This window comes from Talpa occidentalis, unplaced genomic scaffold, assembly GCF_014898055.3.
Source record: "Talpa occidentalis isolate TD23 unplaced genomic scaffold, MPIMG_talOcc4v2.1 talOcc4.3, whole genome shotgun sequence".
Classification (NCBI taxonomy): domain Eukaryota; kingdom Metazoa; phylum Chordata; class Mammalia; order Eulipotyphla; family Talpidae; genus Talpa; species Talpa occidentalis.
In genome coordinates, this window is record NW_023603184.1 from 125,435,087 (window position 1) to 125,455,599 (window position 20,513).

Consider the following 20,513-nt stretch of genomic DNA (forward strand, 5'->3'; position numbering starts at 1 on the left):
TGTATGAGATAATGTTGTAAAAATAGCTTAGGACACAGTAAACACCCAAGAAATACCTGCCTTTTGCTTAAGAAATAGTTTCCCCTGCTATTTGTTTGCTGCTTCTCCTGTCCCTCTTCCATTTTTCTGTTAACATTTTTCCTTGCTTATATTTTTCCTGTTCCTCTGAAACTTCACCTCCTACTGTTTCCAACCTGAATCTCTTTCATCTTATTTGATGCATGACACATATTTAGAAGGTTCAGTTTTACAGAAACTAAACTCATTCACTCACAAATGTAACACACACACCTCTTATCCTTGCATTATATAATTAAATAATTCTAAAAATCATGGAAAATTTTAAAGAAGCAAAACTAGAGAGAATAGTATAATGATCATCATGTTGTCATCACCAAACTTTAATGGCCATTAAATTAGACTCAATTTTATTTTATCCTTACCTCTATTTCCCTTCCCTATTATTTCTCTGCATTAAATTATTTCTGGATTATTTTAAAGCAAATCCAAGCCATCATACTAAGGAAGACATTTTTTGGTAAAGATTTTATGTTTAGCATGTAATAGATGCTCGGTCAGTTTTATATTCTTTTCCTGTTGTCTTCTGTAACTTACTTCATTCCTCCTAAAAGTGTTCTGACTGCACATTGTAGGCACTTTTGTAACTTATTTTTTGAGTTACACAATGCCTAGTCTCTCACAGGATGCTGTATTGACTCATCCTCAGTATCCACTATTTAAAAATTACATTTGGGTACTACTTAATGTTATCTTTTCCTTCTAGAAGTTCTATTTGGAAGTCTTTTTTTTTTTTTTAAAGATTTATTTATTTATGCATACAAGATCTGGGGTACAGGCCAGAGATGCAGGGGGCTGAGAAGATTCACCAGAGACAGAGCAGGAAACAGAACAGGCAGATTGACTGAAGTACACTGCTGAGGGGAGCAGCGGGCAAGACAGGAGAGGTCTGCTGCGTCATGTGGGTAGCTCCCGGACCAGCAGGGGATCAAACTCTTGTGCAGAGGCAGTGGATAGCTTCATAGTGCTGTGCTTAACCCCTTGTGCCACCAGGGAGGCTCTATTTGGAAGTCTTAATGGAGTTTAGTGGAAGTGTTAATACTTTGGCCCCACTTTACACAGTGTGCTTCTCAAAACAGACTGAACAAGATCTTTAACTATGTTTGACTGCTGATTAGTGTCCCTCCATTTCCCATTTCTTATTTTTTTCTTTATTTTTTTATAATTAAATTTATTTATTTTCTTATGTTGTTGTTCATTTTTGTACAATATCTGGTTTCTCTACTAAGGTGTTGTGCCTGTACTTCTACCACATCACCCATGATCCATCACCATAGTCCCTTGTGCTCTTCCCTCCCCTGTTTTGACCCCCCTCCCCTGCTGTATGCCTCAGAACTATGGTCAGCTTGCAAGTTTTATCTTTTTTCCGGCCCTTTGTTCAGCCTCCCTATGTTCATTTTTCTTTTCTAATTGGCAGCCACTATTCAGAGCGCCATCCCGAGACTCGCATACCAAATCACCTCCCTCCCCTTGTTATCATTCCTGCTTTGTTTCTCAAGGTTCTGTTGGCTGAGCACATGTCCTGTTCTCTGGCTCTACCTGCTTGAGTTGCCATAGCTGTTCCTGTTACCCTCATTGTCCTCCCTGGAAATAGTTATGTTGCCTTGCTCTAAGCATTCACATTCAGTCTTCCATTCTATTCTGTTTAAAGACCTCACATTTGTCAGTAAGAATCTTCTTTCAATGAGTTATGTATTTCCAGGGAATTTTTCCCATTTTTTTTTTGCTATGCTTTTTCTTTTCTTTGCTTTTCTTTACTTTGCTTTTTAGTAATAGTTATTGCTAAAGGCCTTAATTATTCTTTCTTTTTTGCTTCAAACGTAGTAAATCTAACCTATTTAATCTTTTATCACAAGCTGTATTTTTCAAACATTCAGTCTTTTTGTGTTGTTTTGTAGTCCATTCTTTATTCCTTCCACTTGATCACTGGCAAATCAAGGTGGAAAATTATTTCCCAGTTTTCACGTTTTTTGCCATCATATTTTCTAGCATATATGTCCATATATGAGAAATTTGTTCCTGATTTATGTTGTCAGCCCCATAATAACAGCCTCAACCAGGTATTTAGTTTAGTCAGTAGTCAGAAATACCAATGAAATATTTAATCAGCAAGAACATGATTGATGAGAGCTACTCTCAGAGCATCATCTTCCTCCCTTCCTTAAGAGAACAGTGCTGTTTATTGGACTAATAAACCCAAAATAAGTTATATCCTTCAGTAACTCTTTCGCCTTTTTTTTTTTGTTCAGATCTGAGTTCTGTGTTACAACCTCTCTAATCCTCTCGCCTCTTCCTGTGAGTTCTGGCTCTTTCCCGCTCTGAGCATCTCGTCAAGGCTGTGTAAACCTCCACTCGAACTTTGTGAGTGTAACTATTTCCTCTTCTGTGCTTCAACCCTTTATTTTTCTGTGACTTTGGGGCTAATTCTGATTTAACAACTATTTCATGATTTTAGTATTTATGTCTATTGTCCAGAATCCTCTTAATCAACAGCCCTAATCATTCAGTTCCTTTGTTCAATAGTTTGTATGAACAAATAGATTTACTCCTTACAAGAACTTTATAGGTCAGTATTGCTAATTCCCCTCATTTCCAGAGGAAGAAACTGAAGCTCAGAGTAGTTAAGTAACTTGTTCAAGGTCATATAGATAGTAAATACTAAGACTAGCATTTTATCCTGGTTACTCTAGCACATTGCTTCTCTATAACTTGGGGCTACTTCCCTGTATAGTAGCAATAATATCCTAATGCAAGTTGGACTTAAAATTATGTGCTTCTCTGAAATTCAAATAAATACACAGTAACTTGTAAATCATAACCTAAAAATGTTTTTTTTCCAAAAAGAATGTTTGTATTTTTTCCTGAACAACTGATATGTCCTCCAGAATTTTATCATTGAATTTTGTAATTCAATTCAAGTCTGTCCCCAGGTATAATTACATCTCAAGCCTTATTTTTCTGTAATTTTATGTTAGCTGAAATTAGTGTAGTATTTTAATGTGAATGTTCTGAGAAATCCATAAGTTATTTTGCATCCTTATTCATTATTAAAAGATGGTTAAATGTTTAGTAGAATATTAGTTAAAATGATAGTAAGTTCATATAGTGGATTAGATAAAAACACTAAGAAAGATGGCAAAGATGTTTATTATTAACACGGGGAGATGATTTTAAGATGGGGGTGTATTTGTTTGCTAGTACCGAGGTACAACAAACTTAGTGATTTTAACAACAGAAATTTATTGATTGTCTCATGGTTTTGGAGGTAGATTCCAGGATCAAGGAATCTGCAGAGTTGGTTCTATCTGACAGCTGTGAAGGAGAATCTCTTCCATGCCTCTTTCCCACTTTTTTACATTAATAAGTACTAAAAGCAAATTCAAAAATTTATTTCATTATCTTTAAAAACAAAGACTTTTATTCATGGGCTTTTTAGGACTTTGTATTTGGTTTCCTTTTTTTCTGAAATGCTCAAATATGCAGGAGTTGATTTGGGGAAAATTATGTTCCCTGCTGTTGGTGCATTGTTCAGTATTTTTCATCAGAATATTTTTTTAAGAGCCAACAATTGTTTTTAAAAAGTAAAAGTATATTAATAGAAGATCTAATGTTAATGACTTTACAGATATATTTGTGGGGATGCACATCAGTTGTAAAATATTGAATATTTAAAGAGATATTTAGTGATAGCTTTTCAGAGCATTCTTACTCATCAAACTGGACTACATTTCAGAGATCTTCAGAAGTTGATTCTGAAAGCTTTTTCCAGTTCATTACTTGCTTTGGGAGAGAAATAGTCTTGGGATTCCCCACTCTGCCATTTTTGGTGACCATTTTGGTGACCAGTGTTGATGGGGCTTTTAATAGATCTCCAAAGATGCAAGGTTGTCTGTTGTCTGCAGTGTGGTGACGTGACTACCATGCTAGGGGGAGAAGGGAGGTGAAAGTAACCTTTTTTTTAAGATTTATTTTTTTATGCATACAAGAGCTGGGGTACAGGACAGAGATGAGGCAGGGCAGTGAGAGGATTCACGAGAGACAGAGTGGCAAATAGAACAGGCTGATTTATTGAAGTACACTGCTGAGGGGAGCAGCGGGCGAGACAGGAGAGGTCTGCTGAGCAATGTGGGTTGCTCCCTGGCTGTGGATTGAACTCGTGCTGCAGTGGCTACAGACAGCTTCATAGGTTGTGTCTTAAACCCTTGAGCTACCCGGGAGGCCCAAGGCGGGTGAAAATAACTTTAAAACATCACAGACTCCACTGTTTTACGGAGATTCAGTTGTTTCTGTTGGATAGATATTTCTCAGTGTGTGCTGTGGTTTTGCTTCAATGCCCGATTGCTGAAATAGTTTATTTTAGTTGTTTTGTACATATTTTCATTATTTTAGAGGGACATCTGGAGCCACCATTCTGAGGTCTCACTCTCTTCCAGAACATTTTGAAAGAGAATAGTAGTAGGAAATGTTAGAAAGGTAAAATATAATTTTAAAATTATGGTAGTAGCACATGTATACATCAACAGTCAATGTCCAGAAATAATCCCAAATTCACATGGGAATTTAATGTATATTGGGTGACATTACATAGGGGCAGAAAAAAGATACATATTTAGTGATTTGACAGCAATGTGAAAAGTAAATGAACAACTGAATCAATGGAATTCATACTTAACACCTAAGTAAATTCTGTTTTATGTGTCACGATCAAGGTAAAGGCTTAGCATTGACATGGGCTACTTGGTGTAAATTCATAGAAATTCAACACTCAGGTTATAGATGAGAAGGAGTAGCTTTATCCCATGGAGGTGAGCCTGCTTAAACAGGCCTGTGTGGGATTAGACTGAGTGAAGAAGGTAAGATTTATATCTAAGTGGGTGAACATCAACTTTCAGCTGATTTTCCCATTTCAGGGCATGAAGCTGAGATAGTCTTAAGTCATGTTCTTTTCCCAGATTTGTTTTGAAGGAAAATTCCAAGGCTATTAAGAAAAATAATGTTGGGCCTCCCTGGTGGCGCAGCGGTTGAGCGCTGGGCTCCGAAGCTGCCCGCAGCCTCTGCAGCGCCGGTTCCATCCCTGGCCGCCAGCAAGGGTCCCACATGGTGCGCAGACCTCTCCTGCCACACCTGCTGCTCCCCTCAGCAGTGTGTTTCGTCTGTTCTGTTCCCCGCTCTGGCTCTGGTGAAGTCTCTTACCCTCCCACGCTTCTGACTGTACCCAGTACTTGTGTAAATAAATAAATAAATCTTTAAAAAAAAAAAAAAGAAAAAGAATGTTTTCTGAAGCAAGTAAACTTCAATGTTTACTAAAAGGAAACCTTGTGTTTGTTTTTATATCTATTACATTTTATTTTCTACAAGAAAGCTTTCCTCCCCCCAGTGCTTACCTTCCACATTTAGAACCTCTGTCATTACATCAAAGCTAAATTTTTATTAGCTCTTCTATTTTAACCAGAAAATAGCATTGCTTTAATCATTTGTGTCCAAAAGCTTTTTTTACTTTTTATTATAAAAGAAGCTAAGTGACTTCAGTAATAGTTACAGAGTTCTAACTTTTTACTTTGTTGGTGCCATGAAAGTAATTTTAAAATCATAGTTATGTTCTACTTTAATTATTGTTTTCCTGTTTTCTTAAAGTTAACCCAAGTCTCAAGGGATTTTTTTAAAGTATATTAACTAGCTCAGTCTTATGTCATGGAACCATTGACTTCCCTTTCCTTTCTCTACGAGAAGTGCTATTTTCTATATTCTATGTATTTTACTTAAAGTTAGGTGTAAACTTTGTAGTGCTAATCTTTTAATTTTGAGTGCTCTGTTTCTCACAAAATTATAATCCTTTAGACTGTGACAAAAATTTTATGGAGTTGCTATGGGAAAGGAGCTAAAATTAGAATTTCTAACATGAAACTCACATATATTACTTTATATAAACGTATGTGTGTGTGTGTGTGTATCTCCTCACAAAACTCATACTACATATGTGACATGGATATAACTGTCCCTATCTCAGCAAGCATTAGGGATAGATTTAATCCCCATTCAAGTATTGAGATGCTTGAACTTTGGGAAAGTAAATTGTTACATTACTTCTAAATGACAGAGCCAACTTTTTCTGACTCCAAATCTTATTAGTTCACATTGCTTTTATTCATTAAATTCTGTAAGGGATTTGATAAATATTTGTTGAATGAAGGAATGGCATTAAGCCTCTGATAGGTTTCTGTCATAGAAGTGTGTCTAGACTTTTTGCTTATTAGTATATTTATTGATTGATTGTTCTATCACAGGCACCCTGTGGTGATCCTTCATGATTTTTAGTTACAGGCTTAGAGTTTAGTTTTATAATTTCCATTAGGTTTAAGGGTTTTCTGGTCTTTGAACTTTCAATTTCTATTTTCAATTTTTATTGTTATGTTGGTTGTTCTCTTTTGCTTGTAATCTGCCTTTTGACAGAATCTGTACCTAAACATTGAACATATAATTGTAGGTGAAGCCAGTGTTAGCCTGGCAGTTCACTTACTTTGGATACAGAGCTGAACTTTGTACTCAATGAAGACAATCTGTTTGTTGAATTTTTCTAAGGCTTAGCAGAAGGAAATAGTAAATCACTGTGGTTTTCTGTTCCCTTTCAGCTTTCAGAAGAATTATTAGATAAATGGCTCTCCTTTCCAGAGTCTCAGCATGTTCCCCTCTGCCAGCACATGCTTGGTTTTGCTATGAAGTCTGTTACACAGATGGTACTGGGTAGTACATTTGAAGATGACCAGGAAGTCATTCGCTTCCAGAAGAATCATGGCACAGTAAGTCTAGGGACAAATTTAAAATTGTTCTTTCATTAGTTTGAATATAACGGAATAACGTATACTTTGCCTCTCAAGAAGATTTAAGATTTTATAGAATTTCCTTGGTTTGAACTGAAAAAACAATGAAAACAAAAATAATTTTATCATCTTTAAAAATTTAAGACTTTTTTTTTAAAGATTTATTTATACAAGAACCAGGGTACAGGCCAGATGCACGGGAGGGTGAGAGGATTTACCAGAGAAGAGCAGGGAACAGAACAGGCAGACTGACGAAATACACTGCTAAGGGGAGCAGCGGGCAAGACAGGTGAGGTCTGCTTCGCCATGTGGGATTCTCGCTGGCTGGCCGGGATGGAACCCACACTGCAGAGGCTGCAGATAGCTTCACAGTGCGGCGCTCATTCACCTGCACCACCAGGGAAGCCCTTAAGAATTTTTTTAAGCTCTTTTTGAAATTTAAGAAATTTTCTTTTAATATAAAATAATACTGAATTCTAGGATAAATAGAAAAACTGGATTTAATAGAACTGGACTGTGTCCTATATAGAAAGAAGTTAAAGCCAATGGAACATTAAAATCTTTTTTTTATAATAAATTTTATTTTTATAATCCCCATACAATTGCAACCCCCTTATTTTGACCCCAGTCCCTCCCCTCCCGCCCTGTACCCCCCACAGAGTGTCTCTGGTTCATAGTTTTTTGTTGATTTTGATTTTCACTTTCTTTTTTTTTATTTATTTTTTATTTTTTTATTTTTTTTAAGATTTATTTTTATTTATTTATTTATGTATATAAGCACCGGGCACAGTCAGAAGCGTGGGAGGGCGAGAGAATTCACCAGAGCAGGGAGCAGAGCAGGCAGAAGGACCGAAGTACACTGCTGAGGGGAGCAGCGGGCGGCAGTAGAGGTCTGTGCGCCATGTGGGACCCTCCTGCGATGGCCGGGGAGCAGCCGAGGATCGACCCGGCGCTGCAGAGGCTGCGGGCAGCTTCGCAACCCAGCGCTCAACCGCTGTGCCACCGGGGAGGCCTTGATTTTCACTTTCTTATAGTTATTCATTTTCCTAGTTCCTTATTTAAGTTTTCTAGATTCCTGCTATGAGTGAGACCATCCGGTATTTTTCTTTTTCTTTCTGGCTTATTTTGCTGAGCATGATCCCTTCCAATGCCATCCATGTTGCTGCAAAATGCATGTGTTTATCTTTTTTGAATGCTGAGTAATATTCCATGGTATATATGTACCACATCTTCTTGATCCAGTCGTCTATTTTTGGGCATGTGGGTTGTTTCCAAAGCTTAGCTCTTGTAAATAGTGCTGCTATAAACATAGGGGTGCAGGTGCTCTTTGGAATTGATGTTTCAGTGTCCTTTGGGTAAATACCTAGGAGTGGAATTGCTGGATCATATGGAAGCTCTATGTTTAGTAGGTCCAAGAATCTCCACACAGCTCTCCATAGTGGTTGGACCAGTTTGCACTCCCACCAGCAGTGCAGGAGAGTTCCTTTTTCTCCACACCTTCGCCAACATTTGTTGTTGCTAGTTTTTTTAATATGTGCCATTCTCACTGGTGTGAGATGGAATCTCATGGTAGTTTTGATTTGCATTTCCCTGATTACAAGTGATGTTGAACATTTTTTCATATGCCTGTTGGCCATTTGCATTTCTTCTTCAGAGAAGTTTCTTTTTAGCTCTTCTGCCCATTTTTTGACTGGATTATTTTCTTTGTTGTTGTTGAGTCTCATCAGCTCTTTGCAGATTTTTGTGATCAGTCCTTTATCATTAGTGTTGTGTGCAAAAATGGAACATTAAAATCTTAATGAAAGGAGTATGATTTAAATAAAGACCAATTTGTTTCATTTAATTACCCTCCTCCCCCCTCCACTGATTACTTTCAGTGGTCAAACCTCTTTAATCTGAAACAATTCCTAATCTTTACTTTGTTTCTTGGCATTGACATTTTTTGAAAGTATGGGTCAGTTATTTTGTAGTGTCCCTCAATTTTGGTTTAGTATTCCATGAGTAGATTCAAATAATATATATTTTGACAGGAATCTGGTATTTTCTTAATGTTACTAAAAGTTGTCAAAGGAAAGATTTAAGACCATAAACATGACTTGAAATCCTTTTTCGAATGATCTTTTGATGTCTGAAACACCACAGGATAACTGTTGTCCAGTCACTAGGAATGATGGCCATTAGTGAGCACAGAAGCAGTGACAAAGGTTGCTTGTCCTGACACTTTGGGAGGTATATGATACATACTGATTGTTGTGTGATACATAGTGATTTCACAGGTGTTAAATTTTCACTACCCTGAAAATACTCTGTGCTAGGCATGTTTTTCTCTCCTTTCCTTTGCGCCCCTTGCACCCACCCCCCAGTGCCTTGACTGATACTAAAATATAGGTGTACTCCTCCCCCACAAAGATTATGGAGTAAACAGTTATGCAACCCACATGAAGGGGAGAGCTTAATTGTCATCTCTGTTAATGAGGCAGGAGTTCCTCAGTTAATGTCTTATGTTAAGGTATTAATTGGAAACTAAGGTATTATTTAGAAAATCTGCTTATTAGATAATAGATATGTTGTCCTGTTTTCAGGTTTGGTCTGAGATTGGAAAAGGCTTTTTAGATGGATCACTTGATAAAAATACAACTAGGAAAAAACAGTATGAAGAGGGTAAGTTTCATCACTCTTAATTTTCATTAAGGACCACAGGATATGTGTCTGAATTTTAACAAGATTATCTCTGAATATATTATAGGTCATATATATGTTCTCTCTTTATTCTTTTCCCCTGCATTTCATGTAATAAAAGTTTTTCCTGAATAAAAGAGAAAAAAAAAACAGTAAAATAGTAAAAGAAATGCTAATGCTTCCTGCGGAATGAGGGCACTATAGAACTCACAGCCTACATTATTGGAAATTATTAGAGTACAATCTTGTGAAAGCGTCTTGATAATATATATTGAGAATAATAAATGATGGATGAAATTATCTAAAAATAGAAAGACTCTTTTTTTTTTTAAAGATTTATTTATGCATACAGGAATTGGGATACAGGCCAGAGATGCGGGGGGTGAGAGGATTCACCAGAGACTGAGTGGGGAACAGAACAGGCAGACTGATTGAAATATACTGCTGAGGGGAGCAGCGGGAGAATCAGGAGAGGTCTGCTGTGCCATGTGGGTTGCTCTCTGGCCGACTGGGATCGAACTCATGCTACAGAGGCTGCAGGTTGCTTCACAGTGCTGCATCTTAACCCCTGTGCCACCAGGGAGGCCCCACTCTCATGATTATTTTTATAGTGCTATTATTTCTGCAAGTAGAAAATTAGAAATCACCTAAATGTACAATAACATAGGAATTACTGAGGAAATAGTAGTATGATTAATATTGTCTAGATTTTTTAAAATTTAATTAATCTATTTTTGCGTAGGAGTGCTGGGGAGTAGGCCAGAGGTGTGGGGGGGTGAGAGGATTCACCAGGGACAGAGTATAGAATAGGCAGATTGACTGAAATACACTGCTGAGAGAAGCAGCACACGAGACAGAAGAAGTCTGCTGTGCCATATGTGGGTTATCTCTCTGGCCAGGGATTGAACTCAGGCCATAGTGGTGATAGCATGAGACTTAACCCCTAGGTTACCAGGGAGGACCCTTCCCTGGTAGATATTTGTAAAATATCTTTGTAAAAAAAATGTAGCAACATAAATTCTCATCTTTTTAACATTGAGTAAAAATATTTTCAAAATCATTATAAAAATTAAATCTACAAAAATTGAGATAGTAATTTTAATTGAAGATAACTTCCCCAAATTCTCCCTTTTTTGGTTTCTATATATTTTATTTATTTATTTATTTATTTATACAATCACTGGGTACAGTCAGAAGCGCGGGAGGGTGAAAAAATTCACCAGAGTCAGAGCAGGGAGCAGAACAGGCAGAAGGACCTAAGTACACTGCTGAGGGGAGCAGCGGGCGGCAGGAGAGGTCTGCGCGCCATGTGGGACCCTCCTCCGGTGGCCGGGGAGCAGCTGGGGATCGAACCGGCGCTGCAGAGGCCGTGGGCAGCTTCGCAACCCAGTGCTCAAGCGCTGTGCTACCGGGGAGGCCCAGTTTCTATATATTTTAGTGATTAACTGCTTTTTTTTTTTTTTTTTTTAAAGATTTATTTATTTATACGAGCACTGGGTACAGTCAGAGGCATGAGAGGGTGAGAGAATTCACCAGAGCCAGAGCTGGGAACAGAACAGGCAGACCTACCGACAATACACACTGCTGAGGGGAGCAGCGGGTGGCAGGAGAGGTCTGCACACCAGATGGGACCCTGCTGGTGGCCGGGGACTGAACGGGCTGCAGCCTCTGCAGCCCAGCGCTCAACCGCTGCGCCACCAGGGGAGGCCCGCGATTAACTGCTTTAATACCTTTATTCTGAGATGCTGTAATTCATTTTTTTGAAATAGGTAGAAATTATAATATGTAGGCTGCATTAGAATAATGGATTATTTTCCATATGTATTAGTATTGCTTCCCAGAATTCTCTTCCTTTGTTCTTGCAACAAATATTTATTGAGGCCTTTCTGTGCTGTACAGAGATATGCACAGGAGACATTTGATCCTCGTGGGGCTTATCATTTTAGTGACTCTTTGAATGTCCAATGTAAGTCCAGAAAAACCCATTTAATTGGCATATATTCAGATATTTGTCTTTTATTACCATCAAGATAATCATCTTGATGTGTACATTTGGATTTACTTCCCATAATAAATATATTTCACAAATGTTGATCAATGAATATAAAATGAAAATTACGAGTTGATATGATATGATTCTCAGTAAGAGTAAATTACCTCGCAAGATGTGTTCCCTGGGCTAAACCTTTCACATATATCAAATGTGAGTTTTTATTGAAAATAGTTGATATTTATATGAGTGTGATCCTAAGGTTGGATCAAGGTTTCCTTTAAGTGAGTAATTCTCAACCTGGTCTGTTCATTAGGATCATTTTGGGTACTTAAATCAAAAAGACTGAGATTAGGCCCCACCCTAGATCAATTTACTCAGAATTTGGAATGGAGGTACCCTGCGCAGCAAGTATTTTCATAAAAGCTCTTCATGTTATTCTTATGTGCTTTTATTTTTGGGAATGTACAGCAGTAGTTCCCAAACTTTGCTACACATTAAATGAAAAAATAATGAAGCCTGGCCTCCACCCCTTTAACATTTACATTTAATTGGCATGAGATGTGCCTTGACTTGGTAGTTTTTCTTTTGAAGCTTCCTAGGATTCTAATGTGTAGCAAAATTTGGAACCACTGCATGATAGTGTTCATTTCCCACTTTAATCACTAACATGTATTATACTCATTTAATTCTATAAATATTTAGCAAAGATCTATAATATCCTGGCATGTTTTTGGTGCTGGGAAGATATCAACAAACAAAATTAAACAAAAATTTCTGTGGCAACATATTTTACTGGGAAGAGGCAAGTGATAGTTTAAATAAGTACATTGAGCAGTGTGTTAACAGATGAAAAGTTCTATGGAAAGAATTAAATCAGAAAGGGGGACAGGAAGTGCTGGTAGGGGTAGAAAGATTGCACATTTAAATAAGGTTATTTGGAAAGAGCTCAACAAGATTAGGTGACCTTTGAGCAAGCACTTGCAAGAGATAAGAAAACCAGTCATGGAGAGCCTGTTGCTATCTGCATGTCCAAGGGAACATGGGATAGGGACTCTTCCTCTGTATTTGAGGTACAACAGGTAACCTGTATGGGTGGAGTAGAGTAGATAGAAGAGGCATAGAAGGAGATGAAGTCAGAAAGTTTGATGGATGGAACCGATTTTATCTGACTTGTAGCTCATTGTATGACTAGGCTGTTTATATGAGATAGGAAGCCTTTGGAAGGTTTTGAGCAGAAATTTGATCTGACTTATATTCATTGACCGCTATGATAGATTATAGCACTCCAGAGTAGGAGCAAGGAGACTAATCAGGGATTATTGCAATGAATCAGGCAAGAGAGAGATTATGGTAGGCTAGGTAGCAGAGAACAGAATATATAGAACAATAATAAAAGAGTAACAAGGAATGATCTGTACTTTGTTTTTTTTTTTGTTTTGTTTTTTTAATTTTTTTTTTTCTAATAGAGGCATGTTTATTTATTTATTTGTTTGTTTGTTTTGTTTATACATGCACTGGGTACAGTCAGAAGCATGGGAGGGTGAGAGAATTCACCAGAGCCAGAGCGGGGAGCAGAGCAGGCAGAAGGACCGAAGTACACTGCTGAGGGGAGCAGCGGGCGGCAGGAGAGGTCTGCGCGCCATGTGGGACCCTCCTCCGATGGCCGGGGAGCAGCCAGGGATCGAACCAGCGCCGCAGAGGCCGCGGGCAGCTTTGCAACCCAGCGCTCAACCGCTGCACCACTGGGGAGGCCCCTGATCTGTACTTTGAAGATAGATCTATCAGCAGTGACTGATAGATTAGGTGTGCAGTATGAGAGGAGACCTTAAGGTTTTAGACTAATAATTAGAAAATGAAGTTTTTAGGAAGTAAGATGGGACAGACTGTAAGAAGATTAAGTTTTTTGGGGAAGCTCAGGAGTTCAGTTTGGGATATATTGTTGTTTAATACACTTCAGACATGCAGCTGGAGATGTTGACTTAGTGTAGATCTTGACTGGAAATGTAAATCTGGGCATATCATTATATATTTTATATATATGTATATATAATATATGTATACATTTATATAGAAATGTAAATTAAAACCTTAACACTGGTGATCACCCAAGTAGTGACTAAATAGAGAGAAGAGGCCCCTAAACTAAACTCTATCCTTAATCATTCCATTACTTAGAAATCTAGGATATGAACAAGAAACAAAGGACATTTAGGACGAACAGGCCATGAAGTATGAAGAAAGCATGGAGTCTAGGAGAGTGTGGAACCCTAGGAGCCAAGTAAGATGAGGTCAAGTAAGATGAAGACCAAGAAATGATCTCTGGGGCCTCCCTGGTGGCGTAGCAGGTTGCGTGCAGCACTGTGAAGCTGTCTGCAGCCTCTGCAGTGCAGGTTCGATTCCGGCTGGCCAGGGAGATAACCACATGGTGCCAGCAGACCTCTCCTGTCTCGCCCGCTGCTCCCCTCAGCAGTGTTTTAGGTCTATCTGCCAGTTCTGCTCCCTGCTCTGTCTCTGGGGAATCCTTTCACCCTCCTGTGCCACTGGCCTGTACCCCAGGCTCTTGTGTAAATAAATAAATCTTTAAAAAAAGAAGAAATTATCTCTGGTTAATTTTGTTCACTCTTGTGTATCACTTATTTATTCTAATATTTTTGATTTCAAAAATTTACTTTTCTGATTATTTCACATCTGCTTTCTGTCCCTGAGTGAATGATGCCTGAATTGGGACCATAAAGCTAAGAGGACAGAATTTAAAAGAATGGTGGAGAATGTCAGGGGAGAGGTATATGTGTTTGGAGGACTCTAAGGTATTGCATTTTTCCACTTGACCTGGTGATGATATGGGTATTTGCTTCATAATTACTTAATTTCACTTATATGTTTGATGCATGTTTTGTATGTATGTTAAATTTAACAAAAAAGGAGAAGGAAAAGAAAGTAGGTAAGTTTAAACATAAATTAGCTTTTATTATTGGATACTACTTCTATCACCAAAAATAGTATTCTGCACATAGTAACATTGTAGAGAACTATTAAAAAAAAATTTCAATCTTCAAAAATGCTTAGATTCTAAAAATCTTGTTTTTTTTTTTCTTTTCTAAGCCCTTATGCAACTGGAATCTATTTTTAAAAAAATCATAAAAGAACGAAAAGGAAGGAACTTCAGTCAACATATTTTCATTGACTCCTTAGTAAAAGGGAACCTTAATGACCAACAGGTGATGTAACTTTAAATATTCAAGTGAAAGATACTCCTATATGTTTAGAACATGCTTTTTATTCACTTTAATACAAATGCTATCTCAGAATTCAGTGGCTGTCTTCTTTTTATTGTATGTCATAGATAGTACAAGTGTTTAGTCTCCTGTTATTTAGCTCTTTGAAGTAGCTGTATGTTATTTAGCTGTATGTTATAAGCAAATATTAAATCCAAATTTTCTGATTATAAAAGAGAAGAACTTTTCAATAAACTTTTATCAATTAAATTCTTTTTTTTTAAAGATTTATTTATTTATGCATACAAGAATTGGGGTGCAGACCAGAGGTGTGAGGATTCACCAGAGATAGAATGGGGAACAGAACAGGCAGATTAACTGAAATACACTGCTGAGGGGAGCAGCAGGCGAGACAGGAGAGTCTGCTGCGCCATGTGGGTCACCCCTGGCCAGGGACTGAACTCATGCTTCCGTGGCTGCTGATTGCTTCATAGTGCCGCGTCTTAACCCCTTGCACCACCAGGGAGGCCCCCTATCAGTTAAATTCTGCATGACTAGATGTGTAGCTTCATTTGTTCCAGGTGTGTGTTACACCTAGCACACCATGCTGCAGCCATTATTACTGCAGCTGTTGATTGAAGGAACCTTCTGCCCTACTGTACATATGCAAGTGCTGTAGAGAAGATAGGAGTACTTCTCTGCGTGTGTGTAAGTGCAGAAATTCAGCCATGCTCTGTGCCAGTGGAGGCTTTTTTCCGTTGTATCTGAGACTTTGATGCTATACCAGGTCCAGCAAGAGAGAATCATTTATATTACTGATAAATGTTTACTGCATCAAAAAGGCAATGCAATATTTAGGTTTTTCTTTTTTTAAGTGTAAAAGTCATAAAAAATAATATAATTGTTTCCTTTACTTGACCCTAATTTTATACTCTAGGTTATTTTAGTAGGGCTAATATAGGCCACCTTACATTCCACACTTTCTAAACTTAGTTTTGTTCCCTAGATCTTAGAGCACAGTATGATATTTTCTCTGGCTGGTTGCATAATAACTGCTAAATGTAAGTATAAATTAATTTCTCTTTGTGATAGATCATAAAATATACATGAGTAAAACTATTCTAAAATAAAGAAAACTCTTTGCAAAAGCTCTTTTAGAATTTCTTTCCCTATTGTTTTTTATTTTTGTTTTAGACTTGAATCACATAGCTACTTTTTTTTTTTTTTAACCCCAGGTGCTCTCTGCCACCTCTGAACATTGTTATATATTTCTTGACACAGCTTTGGGATTGTGAATTCTAGTTAGTGCCTTTAAAATGAACTGCTATTGACACCTTTATAGTGTGAGCAGCGAACTTTTCAGTTTCCTGCTGCTCTGCTTTCATTTGGACTCCTATTCATTACCAAGTGTAGCTATTATTATGGGCTATGCTCAGAGGATGTAGGCTAAGAAATCATGGTTTAAAAGCACTCCACTCTTGGTGGAATTATAGGTGATTTTTATTTAAAATTATGAAATGTGTGATACATTTCTAAATCTCCTTACTGATTTTTAGTTTATCAGCATACCATTCATTCATATACTACTTATAAAAAATTTGTATGTAGCATAAGAATATACTATCATAAAATGCTAAAGGAAGTATTAAAACCTGTTCATTTGAAGGATTTCACTTACCTATCTTTCTGTTCAGTGAAATTTTCTTAAAAACAATAGCACAAATGTAAACTTGCCATAAGTTTTTCTCTTAGTAAAACTTTTGACATCTAGAACATTCAGGTAATATAGATTAAATGAAATTTTGGTAAGCATATGTCAAAAATTAATGTATTTAACCTTTTAAAATTGTTTAGCTCATTTTATTTTATTCCATTTGTAATTTTTGTTACAATATATAATGTTATATTCATTTAAAATGAAAAAAAAAATACCCAGAAACATTTGTGATATCATTGCTCATGTTATTCAATGGTCTCTTCATAAAATTAAAATGACTTTTTAGTTCTTATGGTACATGAGGGTTTTATTATTATTATTATTATGCTTATGAGATGAGGTTAGTTTAGAACACTGTATGTTTTAGGGGTATAGGTTCACAACTCCACGCAAGTCCCAATAATCCTTCACTTTAGTCCATTGGGTCCCCTTGCCCTCTCTTCTGCCCCCATCTTAGTCCTGAAAGGTTGCAAGATTCTGTTGTGTTTTGGTTTTATCTATTCCTTTGCTTTATTTCTTTATAGTCCTCATATGAATGAAATCATCCAGTATTTGTCTTCTTTTAATTTATTTCTCTTACTATAATCCCTTCCATTTCCATCCATAGTATCATGAATGGCAAGTTTTCATTTTTTTTAATATAGCTGAATAGTATTCCATTGTGAGTATACACCACTACTTACTAATCCACTCATCTGTCCTTGGACACTTAATTTGCTTAATTTGTTATATATTACATTAAAATATGTCTTTGCAAAAGACATTCAAAAAATCTGAACCATTTATGCTCTGGACACAACTAAAAGTGATCATTTCAAGGTTGAGATAATATATTTTTTTAAAGATTTATTTTTATTTATTTATGCATACACGAACTGGGGTATAAGCTGGAGGTGCCGGGGGTGAGAGGATTCACCAGAGACAGAGTGGGGAGCAAAACAAGTGGATTGACTGAAATACACTACTGAGGGGAGCGGCTGACAAGACAGGAAAGGTCTGCTGCACCATGTGGGTTAGGTCCCTGGCCAGGGATTGAACTCATGCTGCAGTGGCTGCCGATAATTTGATAGCTGAGACTTTAACCCCTGAACCACCAGGGAGCCCCTGCGGTATATTTTAATCTTCTTTGCAGTATTTACAAGGAATTTTCAGAATATTGCTACATCAAGTATGGACATTGGATTTTTTTTTTTAAGGTACCTATGGAGTTTTTAAGAGGCAAAGTAGGCAGGAAACCTTAGTTGAAAGACCCTCCTCTGTTGCTTATTAACCTGGGCAAGATAATGATCTCTATATTCTCTTTTCCTAAAAGAGGGGTTTAGCTCTAGATGACCTCCAAGGTATCTTTTAGCTATTAAATTGTTTCTTCATTTAGTATTGTAATTAAAGAGCATTCAGTGACTTAAAATCATATTTTGAAACTATCTCTAGTCATACTTTTTAATACAGTTTGGTAAAATAACCAGTGTTTGAAGTTATTAAATTTTAAGTGATAATAAAGGCAAGTGGGGAAAATCTAGGAAAAGAGATACTATCTACCCGCATGGTTCCATTTCTTCCCCCTATTTTTGAATTGTTGTGATGTCAATGGATTTCTTAAGGAAATAGAACTCTCCTGTTTCCTTTGTATTATGTTCATCATGTAAGTTTTTTACCTTTTCATTTTTCTCCATCAATATAATTCAGAAGTCATTGTTAAGCAAAAGTGAGTCATTAGATAGTGATTTTCTAGCTTTAGTGCTACTCAAAATAATTATGTTATTTGTTAGAAGTCCTGGTGCCTGGACTTGACTTGAACCCTCCTAAATTTGAATCTGGGGATGGGGTTTGCCAGCAACCAACTTCCAGGTGGTTTTTGAGAATGAGCAATAACCAATCCTGGTTTTTTTGAGTTACCACAAAAACAAATTTCTTGAGTACAAATTTCTTGACCACAAATAAAAAGGTAGATGATAGGATTATAGATAAATAAAAATTTTATTTATTTGAATCATTTCATCGGTGCTCCTGAGAGAACTGATAAGTCAGTTTATTTTTATTTCACAAGATTGATTGAACCATAAAATACACAGTTACCAACATTTAACACTCCTCCAGATGTGAAGTTTATTTATAGTCATTACTATTTCACCTAAGGTAAAATGCATTCAATGGTTTCAGTTACTTGCAAGTTTTAAGAAAAAAAATCTTCCAGATTGCACTCTCTCTTTTTTGGCATCGTTCTGTAAATATTCATGTTCTATTCAGTGAAGTACAAATTCTGTAAAGAATCTTGTAGTATTTATATATCTCCTATATCAGAAAAAAAGGAAAATAACAAAAAAAAAATCACCCCAAGAACATTAGTAAATTTTTTCCTTATACTGCATCCAAACTATGAATTAGCAGCTTTCATTTTTACTAATATATAAATCTTCACTTAGTGTGCACCTGGGCAATCTGTTTTTTAACCACCTCCGAAGAAGTTCAGAAAAAACTCTATGAAGAGATTGACCGAGTTTTTGGGAAGGGTCCTATTATTCCAGAGAAAATTGAGCAGCTCAGGTAAGAACACAATAAAAGGAAGAGGAGATCTATGAAAAGGCAAATTTGAACTGGTTTATCTATCTGATTTAAACCTAATTTTAGTGGATAATTTGATTTGTTTTTAAAAGTTGCAATGTAGTTCTAGGAAACCTTTACTTTAACTTGTATAAAATAGAATCAATGGTTTCATAAGTGGGACACTCATACCTTGTTGGTGGGAATGCAAAATATACAGTACCATTTGAAAACTGTGTGGCATGATTTTATAAAGTTAAACATACACTTACCATATGACCCAGCAATTCTACTCCTGGGATTTAGTCAAGAGATATGAAAACATACATCTGCACAGAAAACTGTATGTAAGAGTTTATAGCAGTATTATTCTTAATAGCAAAAAACTGGAAGCAGTCCTGAGGTTGATCAACTGTTGAATAAACTAATTGTGTTAATACCCATACCATGTAATATACTAAGTAATAAAGGAGCACAATATCAATACTCACATAAAAATGGATAAACCTCATTATGCTAAGTGAAAGAAGTCAAACACAAAGATTACCTACAATTTGTTTGATCTCAGTGAAATTCTAGAAAAGGAAGAACTATGAATACAGAGACTAAATAACATGCTGCTATTGTATAAAGAGGAAATCAAAGCAGAGATTTAAAAAACACCCTGAGACAAATGGAAATGATGATAAAAACAACCAGATTTGTTGGATGCAGCAAAAGTGGCCTCAAGAGGGAAGATAATTTCAGTACATGCTCATATTAAGATGGAAGAAAAATCCCAAGCAAATGATTTATTACTATACCTAAAACAGTTGAAGAAGAGGAACAAGTAAGACCTGATGTTAGTAGAGGGGAGGAAATAATAAAAATAAATGGAAATTAATGAAATAGAGATCAAAAACACTACATAAAAAAAATTAGTGAAACTGACAATTGGAATTTGAGAAGATATAAAGATAAATTTCTGGCTAGGCTAACAAAAAAATAAAAAAGAAGAGAGAAAACATTACTAGACAGAGTCACAAATGAAAAAGAGAAATCACCTCTTTATATTCATTAAATTATTCTAAGTAACTATATGCTAGTAAATTTGATAACCTTGAAGCAATGGACAAATTCCTAAATCAATAGAATCTACCAGTTCCTAGATCAGTATAGGAATCCAGGAAGAAACAGATGTGTTGAACAAGTGGATCACAAACATGGAAATTGAAACAATAATAATAAAATCTTCTGAAAAACAAAAACTTAGGATAAGATTGTTTTACAAATGAGTTTTATCAAACCTTTAAGGGAGAACTATCTTGCTCAAGTTATTTTTTATAATATAGTATGATGGAATGCCTCCTAATACATTTTTTGATGCCAGTGTTACCCTAATACAACCAGACAAAGGTAGCACAAGAAAATAACAGACCAGTATCCCTGATGATGCTGGGAAAATTGGAAAGCCAAACATAAAAGAATGAAGT

General features: G+C 36.5%; 1 protein-coding gene across 5 annotated transcripts in view; it reads left to right on the forward strand.

Annotated features, from left to right (window-relative positions):
* LOC119256126 (cytochrome P450 20A1) overlaps positions 1 to 20,513 on the forward strand; it is a 36,660-nt gene that overhangs the window by 10,741 nt on the left and 5,406 nt on the right. For 4 of the 5 annotated variants that reach the window (XM_037523881.1, XM_037523882.2, XM_037523885.2 and 1 more), the window contains 5 exons: positions 6,708 to 6,875; positions 9,479 to 9,557; positions 14,671 to 14,786; positions 15,790 to 15,844; positions 18,924 to 19,044. In XM_037523881.1, the coding sequence (XP_037379778.1) occupies positions 6,708 to 6,875; positions 9,479 to 9,557; positions 14,671 to 14,786; positions 15,790 to 15,844; positions 18,924 to 19,044 (539 nt within the window). Of the gene's footprint in view, positions 1 to 2,418; positions 2,440 to 6,707; positions 6,876 to 9,478; positions 9,558 to 14,670; positions 14,787 to 15,789; positions 15,845 to 18,923; positions 19,045 to 20,513 lie in introns of those variants that run through there. The other variant, XM_054700004.1, reaches the window with a different exon arrangement.